General features: G+C 38.8%; 1 protein-coding gene across 2 annotated transcripts in view; it reads left to right on the forward strand.

Annotated features, from left to right (window-relative positions):
* Positions 1 to 16,897, forward strand: part of avl9 (AVL9 homolog (S. cerevisiase)) — a 77,210-nt gene that overhangs the window by 51,142 nt on the left and 9,171 nt on the right. The window contains exon 13 of one of the 2 annotated variants that reach the window (XM_051666960.1): positions 12,807 to 15,012. The exons of the other annotated variant lie outside the window; for it this stretch is intronic. Within the exon in view, the coding sequence (XP_051522920.1) occupies positions 12,807 to 12,820 (14 nt within the window). The 3' untranslated portion in view covers positions 12,821 to 15,012. Of the gene's footprint in view, positions 1 to 12,806; positions 15,013 to 16,897 lie in introns of those variants that run through there. 2 annotated transcript variants of the gene reach the window in all.

The following is a 16,897-nucleotide window of genomic DNA, read 5'->3' on the forward strand; positions in this document are numbered from 1 at the left end:
TTTGCACTGATTTTCCCGGCCAAATTGAGAATAGATGCTAAGGATGGCCGTAAAAAATTCACATGTCCTCAGCAAGTGATGTCCTTCATAAAGTCAATGGAGTAAGTTATTTTGTGGTACTCATGTTGCAGCCAAATGGACCGACACACTGAACAATCACTTGACTGTCCGAGGAAACTGACTATATGGAGACCAACTGGTCCTCAGTATCCTCTGTGGCATGGCTTGGGAGGCACTTAAGGTGGTTCTTAGGGAATGAATCATACAGTATGCCTCATTCACCAAAAAATCCAAAGCACAAGAACTCGTGGAAATGGAAGGGAATATTAAAAGTGCCGAGGCAGAGCTGAAGTGCCGAATGTCGTCTGATGGCCTCAGAGAATTGACCCGATTGAAATACAGATATAATACTATTTTGTCACGGAAGGTGGAGTTTTGGCTATTCAGGGCAAGACAGTCATACTTTGAGTCAGGGGACAAAGTAGGGAAGCTTTTTGCTAGATATATAAAGCAGAGAGTGGTTTTTTCTACCATTCCCTCAGTGAAATCTGCTGGTGGTTTACTTTGGCCATTGATATTAATAATGCTTTTAAAGAATTCTATCTTGATCTCTATAGTTCCATATCTTCATCTACTGATGAAGATATTAGAAACTTTGTGGAACCATTAGAACTCCCTAAACTGACGACTGAGCAAAACAATTCTTTGATTCTGAGATAATCTTGGAGGAGCTTGGTGAGGTAATAAAGGCAAGTCTCCGAGACCAGACGGCTTTGCCGCTGAATTTTTTAGGTCTTATGCTATAGTTAGAGGCTTCACTTTTGTTAGAAGTTTATAATGAATCATTAAAGAATGGAAGGCTTCCATCAACCATGACACAAGCCCGGATCAGTCTGATTCTTAAAAAGAACAAAGATCCAAATGAGTGTAAGAGTTACCATCCAATTTCCCTGATCCAGCTAGACGTTAAAATATTGTCAAAAATTTTGGCTAACCGATTAAGTAAAGTTATGACATCTTATACATATAGATCAGGTGGGGTTTATTCAGGGCTGCGGCTCTTCTGTTAACATTAAGCATTTCATCAATATCATGTGGTCAGTGGTGAATGATCAGACTCCGGTCGCTGCCATATCACTTGATGCCGAAAAGGCAGTTGATATGGTAGAATGGGATTATCTTTTTAAGATTTTGGAAATATACCAGTTCGGGAATACTTTTATTGTATGGATTAAGTTACTTTATAGACACCCTGTAGCGGCAGTACAAACAAATGGATTAATTTCAGATTATTTTACTCTGGATAGGGGCACCCGGCAGGGTTGCACTCTTTCCCCATTATTGTTCTGTCTATTGTTCTGAACCATTAGCAGCCGTGATAAGAAAGGAGGATGATTTTCCAGGGGTGATGGCGGGAGGTAGGCGCATAAGCTTTTGCTTTACACAGATGATATTTTATTATTCGTCTCCGACCCCACTAGATCTATGCCTTGCCTCCACAGAATTATTAATTCCTTTTCTAAGTTCTCACGATACAGAGTCAGTTGGTCTAAATCCGAAGCTTTGGCTCTGATAGCGTACTGCCCAGTAACGGCTTTTCAGCCAGGCGCCTTCCAGTGGCCCAAACAGGGCATTAAGTATTTGGGCATTTTATTCCCAGCAAATTTGTGTGATTTAGATAGAGTTAATTTTGACCCCTTAATAAAAAGGTTTTTGAGTGATGTAAGTGGGCTTCATTAAATGTATCTATGATTGGGAAGGTTAATGTTATTAACTACCTGCTACAATCTCTCCCTGTAGACGTCCCCCCTCTCTTATTTCAAGCAATTTGATAGCATAGTGAAGTCCTTCATTTGGAATGGTAAACATCCCAGATTACATTTCAGTTGACAAAGGTGGGCTAGGCCTACCCAAGATTTTGTTTTATTATTATGCATTCAGTCTCAGACATTTGGCTCATTGGTCGCTTCCACCTGAGAGAGCCTGTCCCTGGTTTTGTATTGAACAGAAAGTTCTTGCCCCTATTTCGCCATTTCAAAGCCTTTTTATTAAACTAACCGGAGAAGTTAAGTTACACCGTTATCTCGCATTTGCACTCGGTATGGTCAAAAGTGTCAAGAGTGTTTAATTCGGACATTTATTTAAATGTTGCCTGAACCCAAAATTATGTATTTATAAGTCCTCTTTCTGCTGGTCAGAGTGGATTGTGAGGGAGGTTAATACACTTGGTGACCTATATGAGAGTGGAGTGTTGAGATCCTTTGAAAATATGGTTCAACATTTTAGGATTCCCAGATCTCAGTTCTTTAGGTATTTACAGCTGCGCCACCTGCTCTGTACTATTTTTGGGAGTAGCATACACCCCCCTAAAGCGGCGGATACTCTGGGAATGGTGATTACTGCTTTTGGAAAAGGTCATGAGTCATCAGTGTATTACTCCCTGCTAATTCACAGTCTGGGGGACAGAGCTTCAACTTCTTTTAAGAGATTATGGGAGAAAGATTTATACTTGGTATTGGAGGAGGGAGTGTGGGCTAGTATTCTAAAAAAAAACATCAAGTCTACATCAAGAGATGCAAGGATGCGCCTTATGCAATTTAAGATTTTACATCGATTCTATTGGACACCCTCTAGATTGTATAGGCTTGGTGTTAAAGACACACCCACCTGCTGGCGATGCCAATCAGAAGATGGGGACACAACCCATGTTTTTTGGTGGTGTGTTAAGATCCAAGAATTTTGGTTGAGGGTTCAGAGCTGTGACGTATTGGACACTCAATTTTCATTTTGCCCCAGACTCTGTATCTTAGGCGATGGGGCAGTCATTAATATAGGGCAGGGGTCGGCAACCTTTTTGACATGGAGTGCCATTTTTCATTTTCCTGGTCAGTGACTGTGCCAATGTCACAAATTTGCTTATTTGATTACTGATCACAAAATTGTGTGGAATCTTAAATATTTCTTATATTATGTTATTGTAATCTTGTAATCACTAGCACGCAAGCAACAGCAAGAGAGGAGCAGGCTATTTTATTTATATTAAGTTTTAAATCTACATCTTGATGTAATCCTTCCTCATGATCACGCAGTGTGTTTTCATCAGACGAATGGGAGACTCGCGTTGCACGTGCAAGCCATTCGCGCATCACAAGCCGATCAACTATTAACCCTTTTCAGTGAATCGTACCTGCAGAATCCTAAATCTTTATTTCCAGGTTTAATTTATATTTTGAATAGACTCAGATTTTTTAACCCCACAATATGGGTTTATGTTTTCTCTTTTAATCATTTAATGTAATGTTGAGTGTGATCATGGTTTTAGGAGGGTGTACCTGTATGCTGGGTACTATTAATACCTCATGGATTAATAGTGGTGTTTTCCTTATTACATGACGTGTTGTTCTGAAAGCAAAAAAAACAAATGAAACACAGAATGTAGGCTGTAATCCACGCAGCCTGACTGAAGCAAAGCGGGCGTGTTTACTTACGCGATTAACTGAAAGTTAAGCGCTGCCGGCTTGTGATGCATGAATGGCTTGCACGCTCTGCACGAGTCTGTTGGGTATACTGTAGTCTCATCACATATTAACTTTTTGTTTAGCCTCCCATTGAGCTTATGAAACATGCTGCGTGATCATGAGGAAGGATTACATCAAGATGTAGATTGGAATGTAGGTGCGGAATTTCATATGAATAAAATAGTCTACTCCTCTCTCGCCGTTGCTGGTGTGCCAGTGATTACCCCTCCACGTGCCAATGCTGGCACACATGCCATAGGATGCCGACCCCTGATATAGGGGATAGACATATAAAAAGTTGGGTCCTAGCCGGAGTTATGATAGGCAGACGGATCATTCTTAGGGGATGGGAGTCGGCCAGAGCACCCTCATTTCAGGAGTGGTACAAAGAGGTGGGCGGGGTGGTGGCATTCGAGGAGGTGATATCTGAGAGATAGGACCTGAACCAGCCAAGCACAGTTCCTGTGGTGTCCAGAGTAGAGAGGGTGAACAGGAGGATCTTGATGGTTGACTATGTCAAAGGCTGCACATAGGTCCAGCAGAATAAAGACAGATGATCTTGAATCAGCTCTTGTCTGTCTCAGTGACTCAGTGACAGACACCAGGGCATTATTGGTGGAATGTACACTTTTGAAGCCTGACTGATAGTCGTCTAGCAGCTTGTTCTGAGAGAAATGCAGAGATCTGATTGAAAACTACACTTTCAAGTGTTTTTGCCATGAATGGGAGGAGAGAAAGTGGTCTGTAATTTTCTACTTGTGTGGGATTAAGCGCAGGTTTTTTAAGCAGTGGAGTTACTCAAGCTTACTTAAATGCAGTGGGAAAAGTGCTTAAAGAGAGAAGAGCTGCATGTAGGAAATGGGAGTTTGAGAGAGTGTGGTGCCGAGAATGTACTGTTAATGGTGTAACCTTATCAGTAAAAAAAAGTGGTGAAGACATCTACTGTCAGTGTGGTAGTAGGTGGAGGGAGAGGACAGAGGAGTATATAAAATGTCCTAAATTGGCTGCATGTATCTGTGGTGTTGTTGAGCTTGTCCTGATAATAGGAAGTTTTTGCAGATGCAACGTTTTCGGAAAAGGAAGCAAGCAGAGACTGGTACTTACTCAGATCTGCAGATCTTTAGACTTCCGCCATCTCCTCTCAGCTGTCCTGAGGTTTGTCCAATGTTCACAAAGAATGTCAGAGAGCCAGGGGTTGGGTGGTGTCATATGTGCTTGCCTAGAGGAGAGAGGACAGATGCTGTCTAAACAGGTTGTTAAAGTGGAGCATAGAGTGTCTGCAGCTTTGTTTACATCCAGGAAGGAAAATAGATTTTGCTAGGGAAAAGAGGTAGAGACAGCAGTGGAAAGGCAGGTGGGTGAGAGAGAGCGGAGGTTACGATGAAAGGAAACCAGAAGGGGAGTATGTGTTAGTGTAGATGAAAGTGTCATGTTAAATTGAACAAAGTAGTGATCGGAAACATGTAAAAGTGTAACAAGAATATTATTAGTGTTACAGTTAATTGTAAAAATGAGGTCCAGCTGTTTGCCCATGCAAAGCCTTTCCAAGTCGAGCATGAAGTTCAGCAGCCAGGGGTTTGTCTAGGTGTATTTTAAAATCACTAAGAACCACAAAAAGGCTGCCATCTTCGGGAAAGAAGGATAGCAGGACATCCAGCTGCTCAAGGAATTTAGCCAGCTGACCTGGAGAGTGATATATGACAAAAACATGGATTTTTGTAGATTGCATTGTAGTGATAGCATGGAATTCAAAGTATGGAGCATGGAGTTATTGTTTCATAGTGAGGAGAGTAGTGAAAATGTCCATTTGTTTGGAATGAGCAAACCTGTTCTTCCGCCCCTACTGGTATGTCGAGGGGTGTGAAAGAAGGAGTAGTTGTTGGAGAGTGCAGAGGGTGTTGCTGTATCCTCTGAGCATATCCACGTTTATGTCAGAGCAAGGAAGCTGAGGGCTGACTGCGTGTCAAAGGCTAGAAATGACTGGCAGTTCCAGAGTCCAACCAAAAATGAGAGAGCAGCAGGTGCCAATGTGCAAAGGGGTTGCTGGTTGTGTGGTTTGCGATGCAACCTGCATCTGCATCAACAAATTTGACTTCAGAACATAGTAAACAAACAACTCTAACCTAGCATTGGATAATACTTTAAAACAGTGAAAACACTGTAATAAACACACACTTAACGTGTTCAACACACAGTAAACAAAAAACTCTAACCTAGCAATGAATAATACTCTAAAACAAAGTGAAAACACTGTAATAAACACACACACACTACTGTAGACTCCTAATGATAGATCGCTTTTGTATATTATGACTAGTCAATATAGCATTGCAGATATCTTCAGTGTCAATTATGAATAGTCAAAATTGCCAAATAGATATCTGAAATTGGAATTTTGACTTGTTAAAACTGAATTACGACTAGTCAAGCATGGGGCTTTATATGCTAATTCGGCTTGCCATAGACACGTCCCTTGTTCGCAGGGTTCACACACACAAAATAATGCCATCGCGGCTGTTGCCTGGCCTCTGCAAAGCTCCGTTTTGCGCGGTCGTGCACGTCAATTCGCGCAGAAGGAGCACAGTGCTTCAGTCCCATTAGACGAATGATATATCTCTTCTGTTAAGTCCTTAATGCCAATTGTATAAAACAAAGCAAATATTTCAAGCAGTGTGTAGTCAGAGAAATTATTAAAACAATAAAAGTGGTCAATGTTCTGTGTAAGTATTATTGTATTATTATTTATATTTTATTTAACATGAGGGTTTACATATCCAGATGAATTAACATATTTATATTATTATTAAGTAAATTGCAGCATTTGGTTACATTACAGTATATTTTGTGATCACTCATACCTGATTAACTTACTATATAACACTAATCCCTCACGCACACAGACAGATACTGTACCAGGATATATGAGATGGGCCAATGAGCAGGGAAGTATAGCACAGGAAGCGATATTATTACACACTAGAACTCATGTTCAATGAGAGGGGTGAACGGTCATGGAATTTAGCGTGGGAGCAGGACACCAAACGTATGCTGGGTGATAAAAGCGAAGTGCCAGTCTGTGCGCGATGATCTGCCACTGATTCGGCAACATCTGAATGACAGACAGCGTGCTACAAATAATGTGAAGTGAAAAATCAACTGAAAATTGTGATGTACTGTATATATTTGTAATTATGTCAGACGTTAGTAATAAAAAACAACAGTAACTCATTTCAAGGCATTTTTTGCCCCCATATTTTGGACTTTTGGACATTTTAGTCAATTTCGGTGACATTTTTTCCATGAGCCCCTGTTAATTTCCGACACTGCTTTCAATTATACTTGACTAGTAATAATTTAAATGAAAGATATCCCCTATTAAAGGGGTCATGAAATGCTCATTTTTATAGTTTTATTGTCTTCCCTGAGGTCCACTGATAATGTTACTAAAACAAAATTGCATTAAAACAGTCATCATTTAGTAATATATGATCATTTTGCACCCTATGTCTGGCTCTCTGTCTGAAACGCTTAGTTTTGGCCTAAGTGCCTTTAAACTTCAACGCAAATGGCCACTGCTGTGACTGGCTAACATCATGGAGCCCCTCGAATAGAGACATTTTTTAAACTCAATTGGAAAGAAAATGAATAAGCACCAAAACATTATAAAACTAAATGTCAGTGTTTACACATAACGCACATCCAACACATTGCATCCGAATATATTAAACTGTTCATCTCAAGCACAACTGTTAACACTTGCACCCTGTTTACACCAGACGCAAGAGTCGTGTCAAAAGCAATAGAGCCCATTATAATCAATGATGCTGTCTACCATGGAAGCGTCCATTGCGGCACGTCACCTTGCGCCGACTGTAAACAGATGTCCAAACAGATGTGTGGTGGCGTAGTGGACTAAAGCACTGAACTGGTAAGCAAAAGGTTGTTGGTTCAATCCCCACAGCCACCACCATTGTGTCCTTGAGCAAGGCACTTAACTCCAGGTTGCTCCAGGGGGATTGTCCCTGTAATAAGGGCACTGTAAGTCGCTTTGGATAAATGTAAATGTCCCGTTCCATTTTGCGCTGCATGCAGTGGCGCTACTACTGCCAACAACAAAAATAAACGGTTTAGAAAGTTTGTGTCGACGCACCCGGTGTAGACAGCCTCAAGCTGTTGCTTCGTGTAGCGTCAACGGACGCACCCAGTGTAAACATGGTGTCAGCACCATAAACTATCGCACAGTCATGACATATCAAATATTCATGAATGAAACTGTTTACTCACGGTTTTTGCGATCATGTTCAAGTGTTTTAACTGCCCCATTTTTCAATAACAGTGCCTTTGCAAAGCTTGAATCATATTATGAATGGTATGATATGAGCCGAACATACAATTCACTCTAAAATATGCTGAAGACACATCCACATCCAGTTTCCAGTATCATTCCATCATGTTTTCATACACCAACAACCAAAAATAGAGAAGATGGGCGAAAGAATGCATCCATGATGCGTTTGTGCTAAAAGCAGCAAGAGGCAGCAGCTGAATGACAGAGAGCTTCTCCTCTTCAGAGTTGTAACTTGACACCGTTTTTTTTTTTTTTTTTTTTTTTAAAGCGGCCCGGGATATGTATCAAGCCGTCAAAGACATCTGTCTGTTCATGTTTATGTAGAAAAACATTTAGATCCAGACAGGCACATGAAGGTGTCCTGTGTAAGTCCACTTTGGATGAATCTCCCATGACAGGCCCAATCTCTCTTCTCTTCAACTGTGTGACTGACTGAGAACCAGTGGGCAGGGCCAAGGGTGCAATGATGGAAAAATTGGCATTGTATATGCAGATGTATTTGGTCCTTGTCACATCACAAGTTCCACGAATTCCAAACGAGCCGCTTTTGCAGCTTGGTTTAAATAAATGCTCCTTTTCTATTAAGGAGGACATTTTTAATTCTGAAACTTACAGTATGTTTTTATAGTACAATGACCTCTTATATGTCAAAAGATCAAAGAAAATTTGAATCCTCATGTCATGACCCCTTTAAATATTCACTTGTCATAAATCCAATTCAAGATATTTACAATAGTGTTTTGACTAGTAATATCTTAGTTTCAGATATCATAAAATGCATTTTGGATATCTTTAATGATAAGGAATTAAAGATATCTAAAATTTGAATGATGACTAATCAATTGTGCCAACGCAAAGAGCAAGTGGGTGTCGGTGGGAGTGCTAGCGCTACCTGTGGGTGTATTGTATGTTAATGAAGTGGCTCAAAGTGCAATTTGCTATTTTTCTTTAAAAAGAACCACATCTATTCTCAGTACAAAATCTGAACTCATTGCCTGGATGTGCAGTATGGGGATTCCACCAGCAGATGATATCAAAGAGCTATCGATCAATATGTTTGATTTCCAAAGCTCAAGGAATTCACAGAAATTAAACATGAAACATTAAAGGTGCTGTAAGATTTTTTCAGGGCCTGAAATTCAGCGTGGGATTGCGGGTATTGCGCACAATTTTTTTTTTTTTTTGTTTTTTTATTAATTTATTGATTAAAAAAAACAGACACACGCACAACATGTACACACCAAATCAACATTTATTGCTTTTTAGATTACATAACAAAGACAACATGTTATAACAACACAAACTTATGACATAAACACTCCCATACATTCACATACAGATAATCAAAAAAATATAAAAATTACACAAAAAAAGAAAATATTTTTTTTTAAAATTAAATAAAGGCCTCCTAGTACAAGACACATCCAACAATACTTCTTTTCTTACATATCTTCTATTATCCCATCTAATATATCCCCATTGTTTTCTTTTTCTAAGAAAATCATAAAAGGGTTCCAAGCATCTTCAAAAGCCTTATATCTGCCTTTAATAATTTATGTTATTTTCTCCAATGACATATTCATTGCTATCTCCTTGAGCCATCTCCCTATACTTGGTGTCTCCAACTTTTCAAATGAAGTGCTATAAGACGCTTAGCTTGTAGAATATACATATACACAAATACATATTCTCTTCTCAATTTAAGATTACTAGGATATAAATTCAATATAAAAAATTTTGGTTCAAGAGAAATAGTAACATTGATTATTTTATCTATCATAGTCTGCACTCCCTTCCAGAATTTCAAGATCTTTTCACACTCCCATACACAATGAAAGAAAGTACCTTTCCATGAATTGCATTTAGGACAAATGTCTGTAATATTTTAATTGAATTTATTTAATAATACTGGGGTTACGTAAACTCGCATTAGCCAATTATATTCTAGTAATTTCAATCTTGTGTTAACAGTTTGCATTTGAGCGTCTCTACAGGCCTCTCTCCAATCATTCAGTGATATCTCCTCATTGATGTCCTTCCTCTATGCCTCTAATCGAGAGTTTGCAGACTCCTGAGATCCTTCTACAAACATGATATATAAAAGTGAAATCAGACCTTTACTATAACAATTTTTGGTGATTTTCTTTTCCCAAGATGGTTAAAGGTGGTATATTTATAAAACACTTCTGAAATGACAAGATGAAACTCCTTATTTGCAAATACCTAAAAAAATGATTTCTAGATATACCAAATTTAGTAATCACTTCTTGAAAGGACATTAGTCTTTCTTCTATATACAAATCCTTTATATTTGTTATACCTTTCTCTGCCCATAATTTGAAGCCTACATCTGTTCTGCCCAGAGTAAATTTTTCATTTCCTCATATAGGGCAGTAACGAGATAATGAATTAGTATACGAGATACTCAAATATCTCTGCGTTTCATGCCACACCCTTACCATGTTTAAAACTATTGGATTTGGAACATTTTCCTTCATTTTCTTTAATATTTTACAATCTGAATCATATAAATATGTTTCCAGAGATAAGTCTGATTTAATTGATTTTTTGTTCCAATTCTAACCATGTAGGTGGGTCATGAGAAGATGAGAAAAAAAAAAAAAACATAAATCTTAATTGAGCTTCCAAATAATACCACTGGAAATTAGGGCACTGAAGCCCAGCTCTAACATACGGCAGATATAAAAGAGATAGTCTAAGTCTAGGATGTCTATTATTCTGTATGAATTTAGTAACAAGCCTCTTCAGTCTAGAAAGTAAGGCGTCTAGAGGTGCTAGAGGGATATTCTGAAAAAGATATAAAAATGTAGGCAATATATTCATTTTTAATATATTTATTCTCCCTATTACAGAGATGGGTAATGAGGTCCATCGTTCAATTGACTTTGCTGCATTATCAAAGACAATCATAATTTATTATAACAATATCTTCCACCTTTGGGGTTATTTTAATACCTAAATATGTGAAGATTCTGGAAGTTTTAAACATGTTAACATAACAGCTAGGATTTTTCCTTTCTTCCTCATTCAATATCATAATAGAAGATTGAATTATTAATCAGATACCCTGATATTTTCCCAAATATCTCAATAAGGTGAATTAGCAAAGGAATAGATGCATCTAGCTTCTTTAAAAACAATATAACATCATCTGCGAAAAGAGCTATTTTATGTTCAGAACCAGAAATTGTTATACCTTCAATATCTCTATTTCTTCTAACTGCGATTGCAAATGGTTCAATGGCTAAAAGAAAAAGCAGAGGCGAAAGAGGAAAGCCCTGCCTACATCCCCTAGAAATATTAAATGGCTTTAATACCATATTATTAGTCAGGACCTCAGCTATGGGATTCTTATATAACAATCTGACCCATTTACAATAATTCTGTCCGAGTCCAAAACGTTTCAACATGTCAAATAGAAAATCCCATTCGACCCTGTCAAATGCCTTCTCTGCATCTAATGACAGCAAAGCAGTGTCTATTCTTCCCCTCTGGTCATTCAAAATATTCAGTACTCTTCTAACATTATGGCATCCTTGTCTATGCAACATAAACCCATTTTGATTATTCCCTACTAAGTATGGGAATACATTTTCTAATCTTCTTGCCAAAATTTTACACAGAATTTTCGTATCCGAATTTAGTAGACTTATAGGGCGCATATTTTCACATTTATTATTAGGCTTTCCTGGTTTAGGCAGCAAATTAATTAAAGCCTCGTTCATAGAGACAGGCAGCATATTCTTTTCGAAGGCTTCCAATAACATATTCAGAAAAAATGTGTCTTTAAAAGTTTGTCTAACTTTTTTATACATGTCTATGGGGATGCCATCTGGTCCCGCTGCCCTCCCTGCTTTCATCAGTTCAATAGCATCTGTTACTTCTTGCAAACTTGTATCTTTTTCTAGATCTTTTTTTTGTTCTTCCACTGTGCATGGTAAATCCAAATCCAAGTTTTTTTTGCACTTCAGAGCCTTGTAAACATTCTGAACTATATCATTTCACATAAGACCTGAACGAGTCGTTAATTTGCCGTGGGTTGACTATAGTAATACCATCAGTATTTTCGATATAAGCAATAGCCCTCTTAGCTTGTCTAGTTTTTATCTGCCATGCAAGCACCTTTCCTGTCTTCTCTCCTTGATCATAAAAGGTCTGTTTCAATTTCAGTAATTTCGAAGCCATTTTATTCGCTGACAATGTGTTATACTTAGATCGAAGCAGCAAAAGTTGCTTATGCAAACCTGTACACACCAAATCATTCTTATAAATCTCATTCTCCAGCTTCTTAATCTTCATCTCTAATGCTTTCAACTCTTGTTGAAAGCATCAGAGCATTACTCAAAAACTAATGATCTGTCCCCATAAAAAAGCTTTAAATGCCTCCCAACGAACCCCAGCTGAGGTTTCAGATAGATTTGTTTCAAAATAAATATCAATTTGTTTACCTAAAAAGTCAACAAACGCTGGATCCCCCAGCCATCCGGGTTGAAACCACCATTTTGGAGGGTCCATAATCAATTTTGTATCAATGTAGATCAATGACCCTGCTGCATGGTCGGAAATTACAATACTATTATATTGACAATCTATGATCCTAGAAGGTATTTGAGCTGAAATAAAAAAATAATCAATTCGGCAGTAAGTTTGGTGTGTTGCAGAATAAGTTGGATTAAGATGTCTCCATATATCCAATAGGTTGAGCTCTCTCATAAAATGTTGTATCTGTTTCCTAGAACATAAATGAGTAGTATCAACACCAGTGGAACGATCCATTTCTGGATCTAGGGTGCAGTTCATATCTCCTGCTATAATATTTTGACCTTGTTGTGAAACAACTAATAGAAATATTACTATAAAACCTGGGTTCATCTTTGTTAGGACCATATATATTCACTAAGTTTATTCTCTGTCAACAGCTCTCCTTGAATAATTACAAATCTACCAGCTGGATCCTTGATGATATCCTGAACTTGAAAAGGCACAGATTTATGTATCAAAATCATAACTCCCCTGGCTTGTGTGGTATAACATGCTGAGAAACCTGCCCATGCCACCGCCTCTCTATTTTCACAACATCTTCCTTTGTCATGTGTGTCTCTTGCAAGAACACCACTGTTGCATGTAGTTGCTTGATTCTATGCATCACCTGTTTAATTTACACAAACCTCTGCAATTCCAAGACAGAAATTTAATTCTAACTGCTTGTGACATTTCTTTAATATTATGTCAAATATTGCCTTAAAGCACTCATGGTTGTCGAGTAACAGGAAGCCAAACGAAAATTAACATAACAAAAGTGTAACATAACATGAATTCACCCCACACGATCCCTATATTTTACCGATAACCCCTGTATCAGTAACCCCTCCCCCTCGATTTACTTCTTGAATGGTATTTCTCCGCTCACGCTATTGTGAAAACGTATCAAACTCTCTAATTTCTTCTTTGTACTATTTCAACTCCCATTACTACTTTATACCCACATAATAGTATATTCCTAACTAAATTATAATTTCCCCCTCATAGTGCCATTTCGTCAAAACCTATACTCAAAGGCTGTATTTCTCCTCCATAACATACATAGTCCCAATAACAACTCATGTAACTTGGGGGGGGGGGGATAAAAACCAGAGTCCCTTTGTACCCAATTAAACTATTCACATAATAACAAAAATATTTATACTTATAATCAGCCTATTTTCAAAACCAACCTAAATTATTTTTTTCTTGTAAATTTGCAGTTCATGGAGTGTAACAATAGCACCCTCTTCTGGTCATCAAGAGTATCAATTGACCCAAAAAGTCTTCAGCTCACCATATCTTGTCTGTTTTTGTTTGTCAGTTTTCTTGATAATGCTAATTATCACTTCCAACAGATTGAATTTCTTGGGTGCATTAACAATGTAAATAAAATAAACATCCCGTTCAGGGCTTGTTTGATCCGTGAGAGATTCAGTTTGTATTCTACAAATTACTTGCTAGCATGTAATTTTCCACTTCTTCTGGGCTGTTCAATGTCACGATACAATCTCCATGCGTAAGAAGCAGCTGAGCTGGAAAAATTATTCTATGTCGGCTTATTCCCTTGTCACGTAACTTGACGAACTGCATCGTAGCTTCTCTGCTTTCTCTGGACCTTGGCAGATAAGTCAGAGATCTCTCCACCATCTTCTTCCCCCGTCTCGTCATGTTCATTAGAACTCTCAGGGTCTGAGGGCACATTTTGCATTTCAATGCCCAATTTCCCTTGACTTTTAATCTTTTTTTCGACGGCATTATTGCGGCGGTTCTTATGCCACTCTCACCAGTACTGATTAAGTGTTGTGTGTGTGTTTGAAAAGAATTAAATTACAGCTAACGTACGAGGGTTTGAAACTGCGTCCTCTCACTCTGACACCATAACCGGAAGTCCACCGAATCAACATTTAACATTTAACCCACACTAATATCCCTCCCCAGTCACCAACCCCACCCTAACCCCCAACAAACACCCCTGTGGTCACATAAAATACACACACAAAATTAAAATAAAAAAAAATAATTATATATATAATAAACATACATAATTAAACTAGACCTCTCTCTCCCCATCCCTCCCCCGAGAATCCCCCAAAACCGCTAAATAATTGTTGAAAAAAAGGCCCCCAAACCCCAGCCTTCTACTTGCCACCTCCTCGAAAGCTGCCACCCTACCCATATCCGCACACCAGTCCGGAAATTGCCCCATCGCCCAAAATACAAAGTCTGGGGCCCAAAAATTTGAGTGCCCAAAACGTCACACAAACAACTCTGAACCTTCAACCAAAATTCTTGGGTCTTAACACACGCCCAAAAGACATGGGTTATGTCTCCAACTTCTGATTGGCATCACCAGCAGGTGGGTGTGTCTTCAAGACCAAGCCTATACAATCTAGAGGGGGTCCAATAAAATCTTTGTAAAATCTTGAATTGCATAAGGCGAACCCTTGCATCTCTAGATGCAGACTTGAAATTGTTTTGAATCCTGGCCCACACTCCCTCCTCCAATACCAAATTAAAATCTTTCTCCCATAATATCTTGAGAAGTTGAAGCTCTGTCCCCCAGACTCTGAATTTGCGGAGAGTAATACACTGATGCCTCATGACCTTTTCCAAAAGCAGTAATCACTTCTCCTAGAGTATCTGCTGCTTTGGGGGGGGGGGGGGGGGTGTACTACTCCTAAAAACAATACAGAGCAGGTGGCGCAGCTGTAAATACCTATAAAACTGAGATCTGGGAATCCCAAAATGTTGAACCAAAGTCTCAAAAGATCTCAACACTCCACTCTCATATAGGTCACCGAGTGTAGTAACCCCCCTCACAATCTACTCTGACCAGCAGAAAGGGGACTTATCAATACATTATTTAGGGTTCAGCCCATATGCTTGAGGCAACATTTAAATAAATGTCCGAATTAAACACTCTGGACACTTTTGTCCATACTGAGTGCAAATGCGAGATAATGGGGTGTAACTTAACTTCTCCGATTAGTTTGATAGAAAGGCTTTGCAATGGCAAAATAAGAGCAAGAACTTCCTGTTCAATATAAAACCAGGGAGGGGCTCTTTCAGGTGGAAGCGACCAATGGGCCAAATGTCTGAGACCGAATGCATAATAAAAAAATCTTGGGTAGGCCTAGCCCACCTTTGTCAATCGGCCTATGCAACTTATTGAAATGTAATCTGGGACGCTTACCATTCCAAATGAAGGACTTCGATATGCTATCAAATTGCTTGAAATAAGAGAGGGGGACATTTACAGGGAGAGATTGTAGCAGGTAGTTGAATTTTGGAATACAATTCATTTTAATAACATTAACCTTCCCAATCATAGATAAATGTAATGAAGCCCACCTGCCCACATCGCTCGAAAAACTTTTTATTAAGGGGTCAAAATTAACGAACTAAATCACACAAATTTGCTGGGAATAAAATGGCCAAATACTTAATGCCGTGTTTAGGCCACTGGAAGGCTCCCGACTGAAAAGCCGTTACTGGGGAGTATGCTGTCAGAGCCAAATCTTCAGATTTAGACCAATTGACTCTGTATCCTGAGAATTTAGAAAAGGAATTAATAATTCTGTGGAGGCAAGGCATAGATCTAATGGGGTCAGAGGCGAATAATAAAATATCATCTGTGTAAAGCAAAAGCTTATGCGCATACCTCCCGCCACCACCCCTGGAAAATCATCCTCCTTTCTTATTGCGGCTGCTAACGGTTCCAGGGCAAGACAGAACAATAACGGGGAAAGAGGGCAACCCTGCTGGGTGCCCCTATCCAGAGTAAAATAATCTGAAATTAATCCATTTGTTTGTACTGCCGCTACAGGGTGTCTATAAAGTAACTTAATCCATCCAATAAAAGTATTCCCGAACCCGTATAATTCCAAAATCTTAAAAAGATAATCCCATTCTACCATATCAAACGCCTTTTCTCCATCAAGTGAGATGGCAGCGACCAGAGTCTGGTCATTCGCCACTGACCAGACAATATTGATGAAATGCCTAATGTTATCAGAAGAGCTGTGGCCCCGAATAAACCCCCACCTGATCTATATGTATAAGAGATGTCATAACTTAATCGGTTAGCCAGAATTTTTTACAATATTTTTTACGTCTAGCTGGATTAGGGAAATTGGACGTTAACTCTTACACTCGCTTGGATCTTTGTCCTTTTTATGGATCAGACTGATCCGGGCTTGTGTCATGGTTTCCTTTTCTTTAATGATTCCGTATAAACTTCTAACAAAAGTTGAGTCAATTCTGTAGCATAAGATCTAAAAAATTCAGTGGCAAAACCATCTTGCCTGTAGGCAGGGCCTTAATTACCTCGTCAAGCTCTTCCAAGGTTATCTCAGAATCAAAAAACATTTTCAGTTGTCATCAGTTTAGGGAGTTCTAATGGTTCCACGAAGTTCCTAATATCTTCATAAGTAGACTAAGACGTGGCAGTATAAAGATCAAGATAGAATTCTTTAAAAGCATTATT

The sequence above is a fragment of the Myxocyprinus asiaticus genome, chromosome 32 (genome assembly GCF_019703515.2).
Source record: "Myxocyprinus asiaticus isolate MX2 ecotype Aquarium Trade chromosome 32, UBuf_Myxa_2, whole genome shotgun sequence".
Taxonomy (NCBI): domain Eukaryota; kingdom Metazoa; phylum Chordata; class Actinopteri; order Cypriniformes; family Catostomidae; genus Myxocyprinus; species Myxocyprinus asiaticus.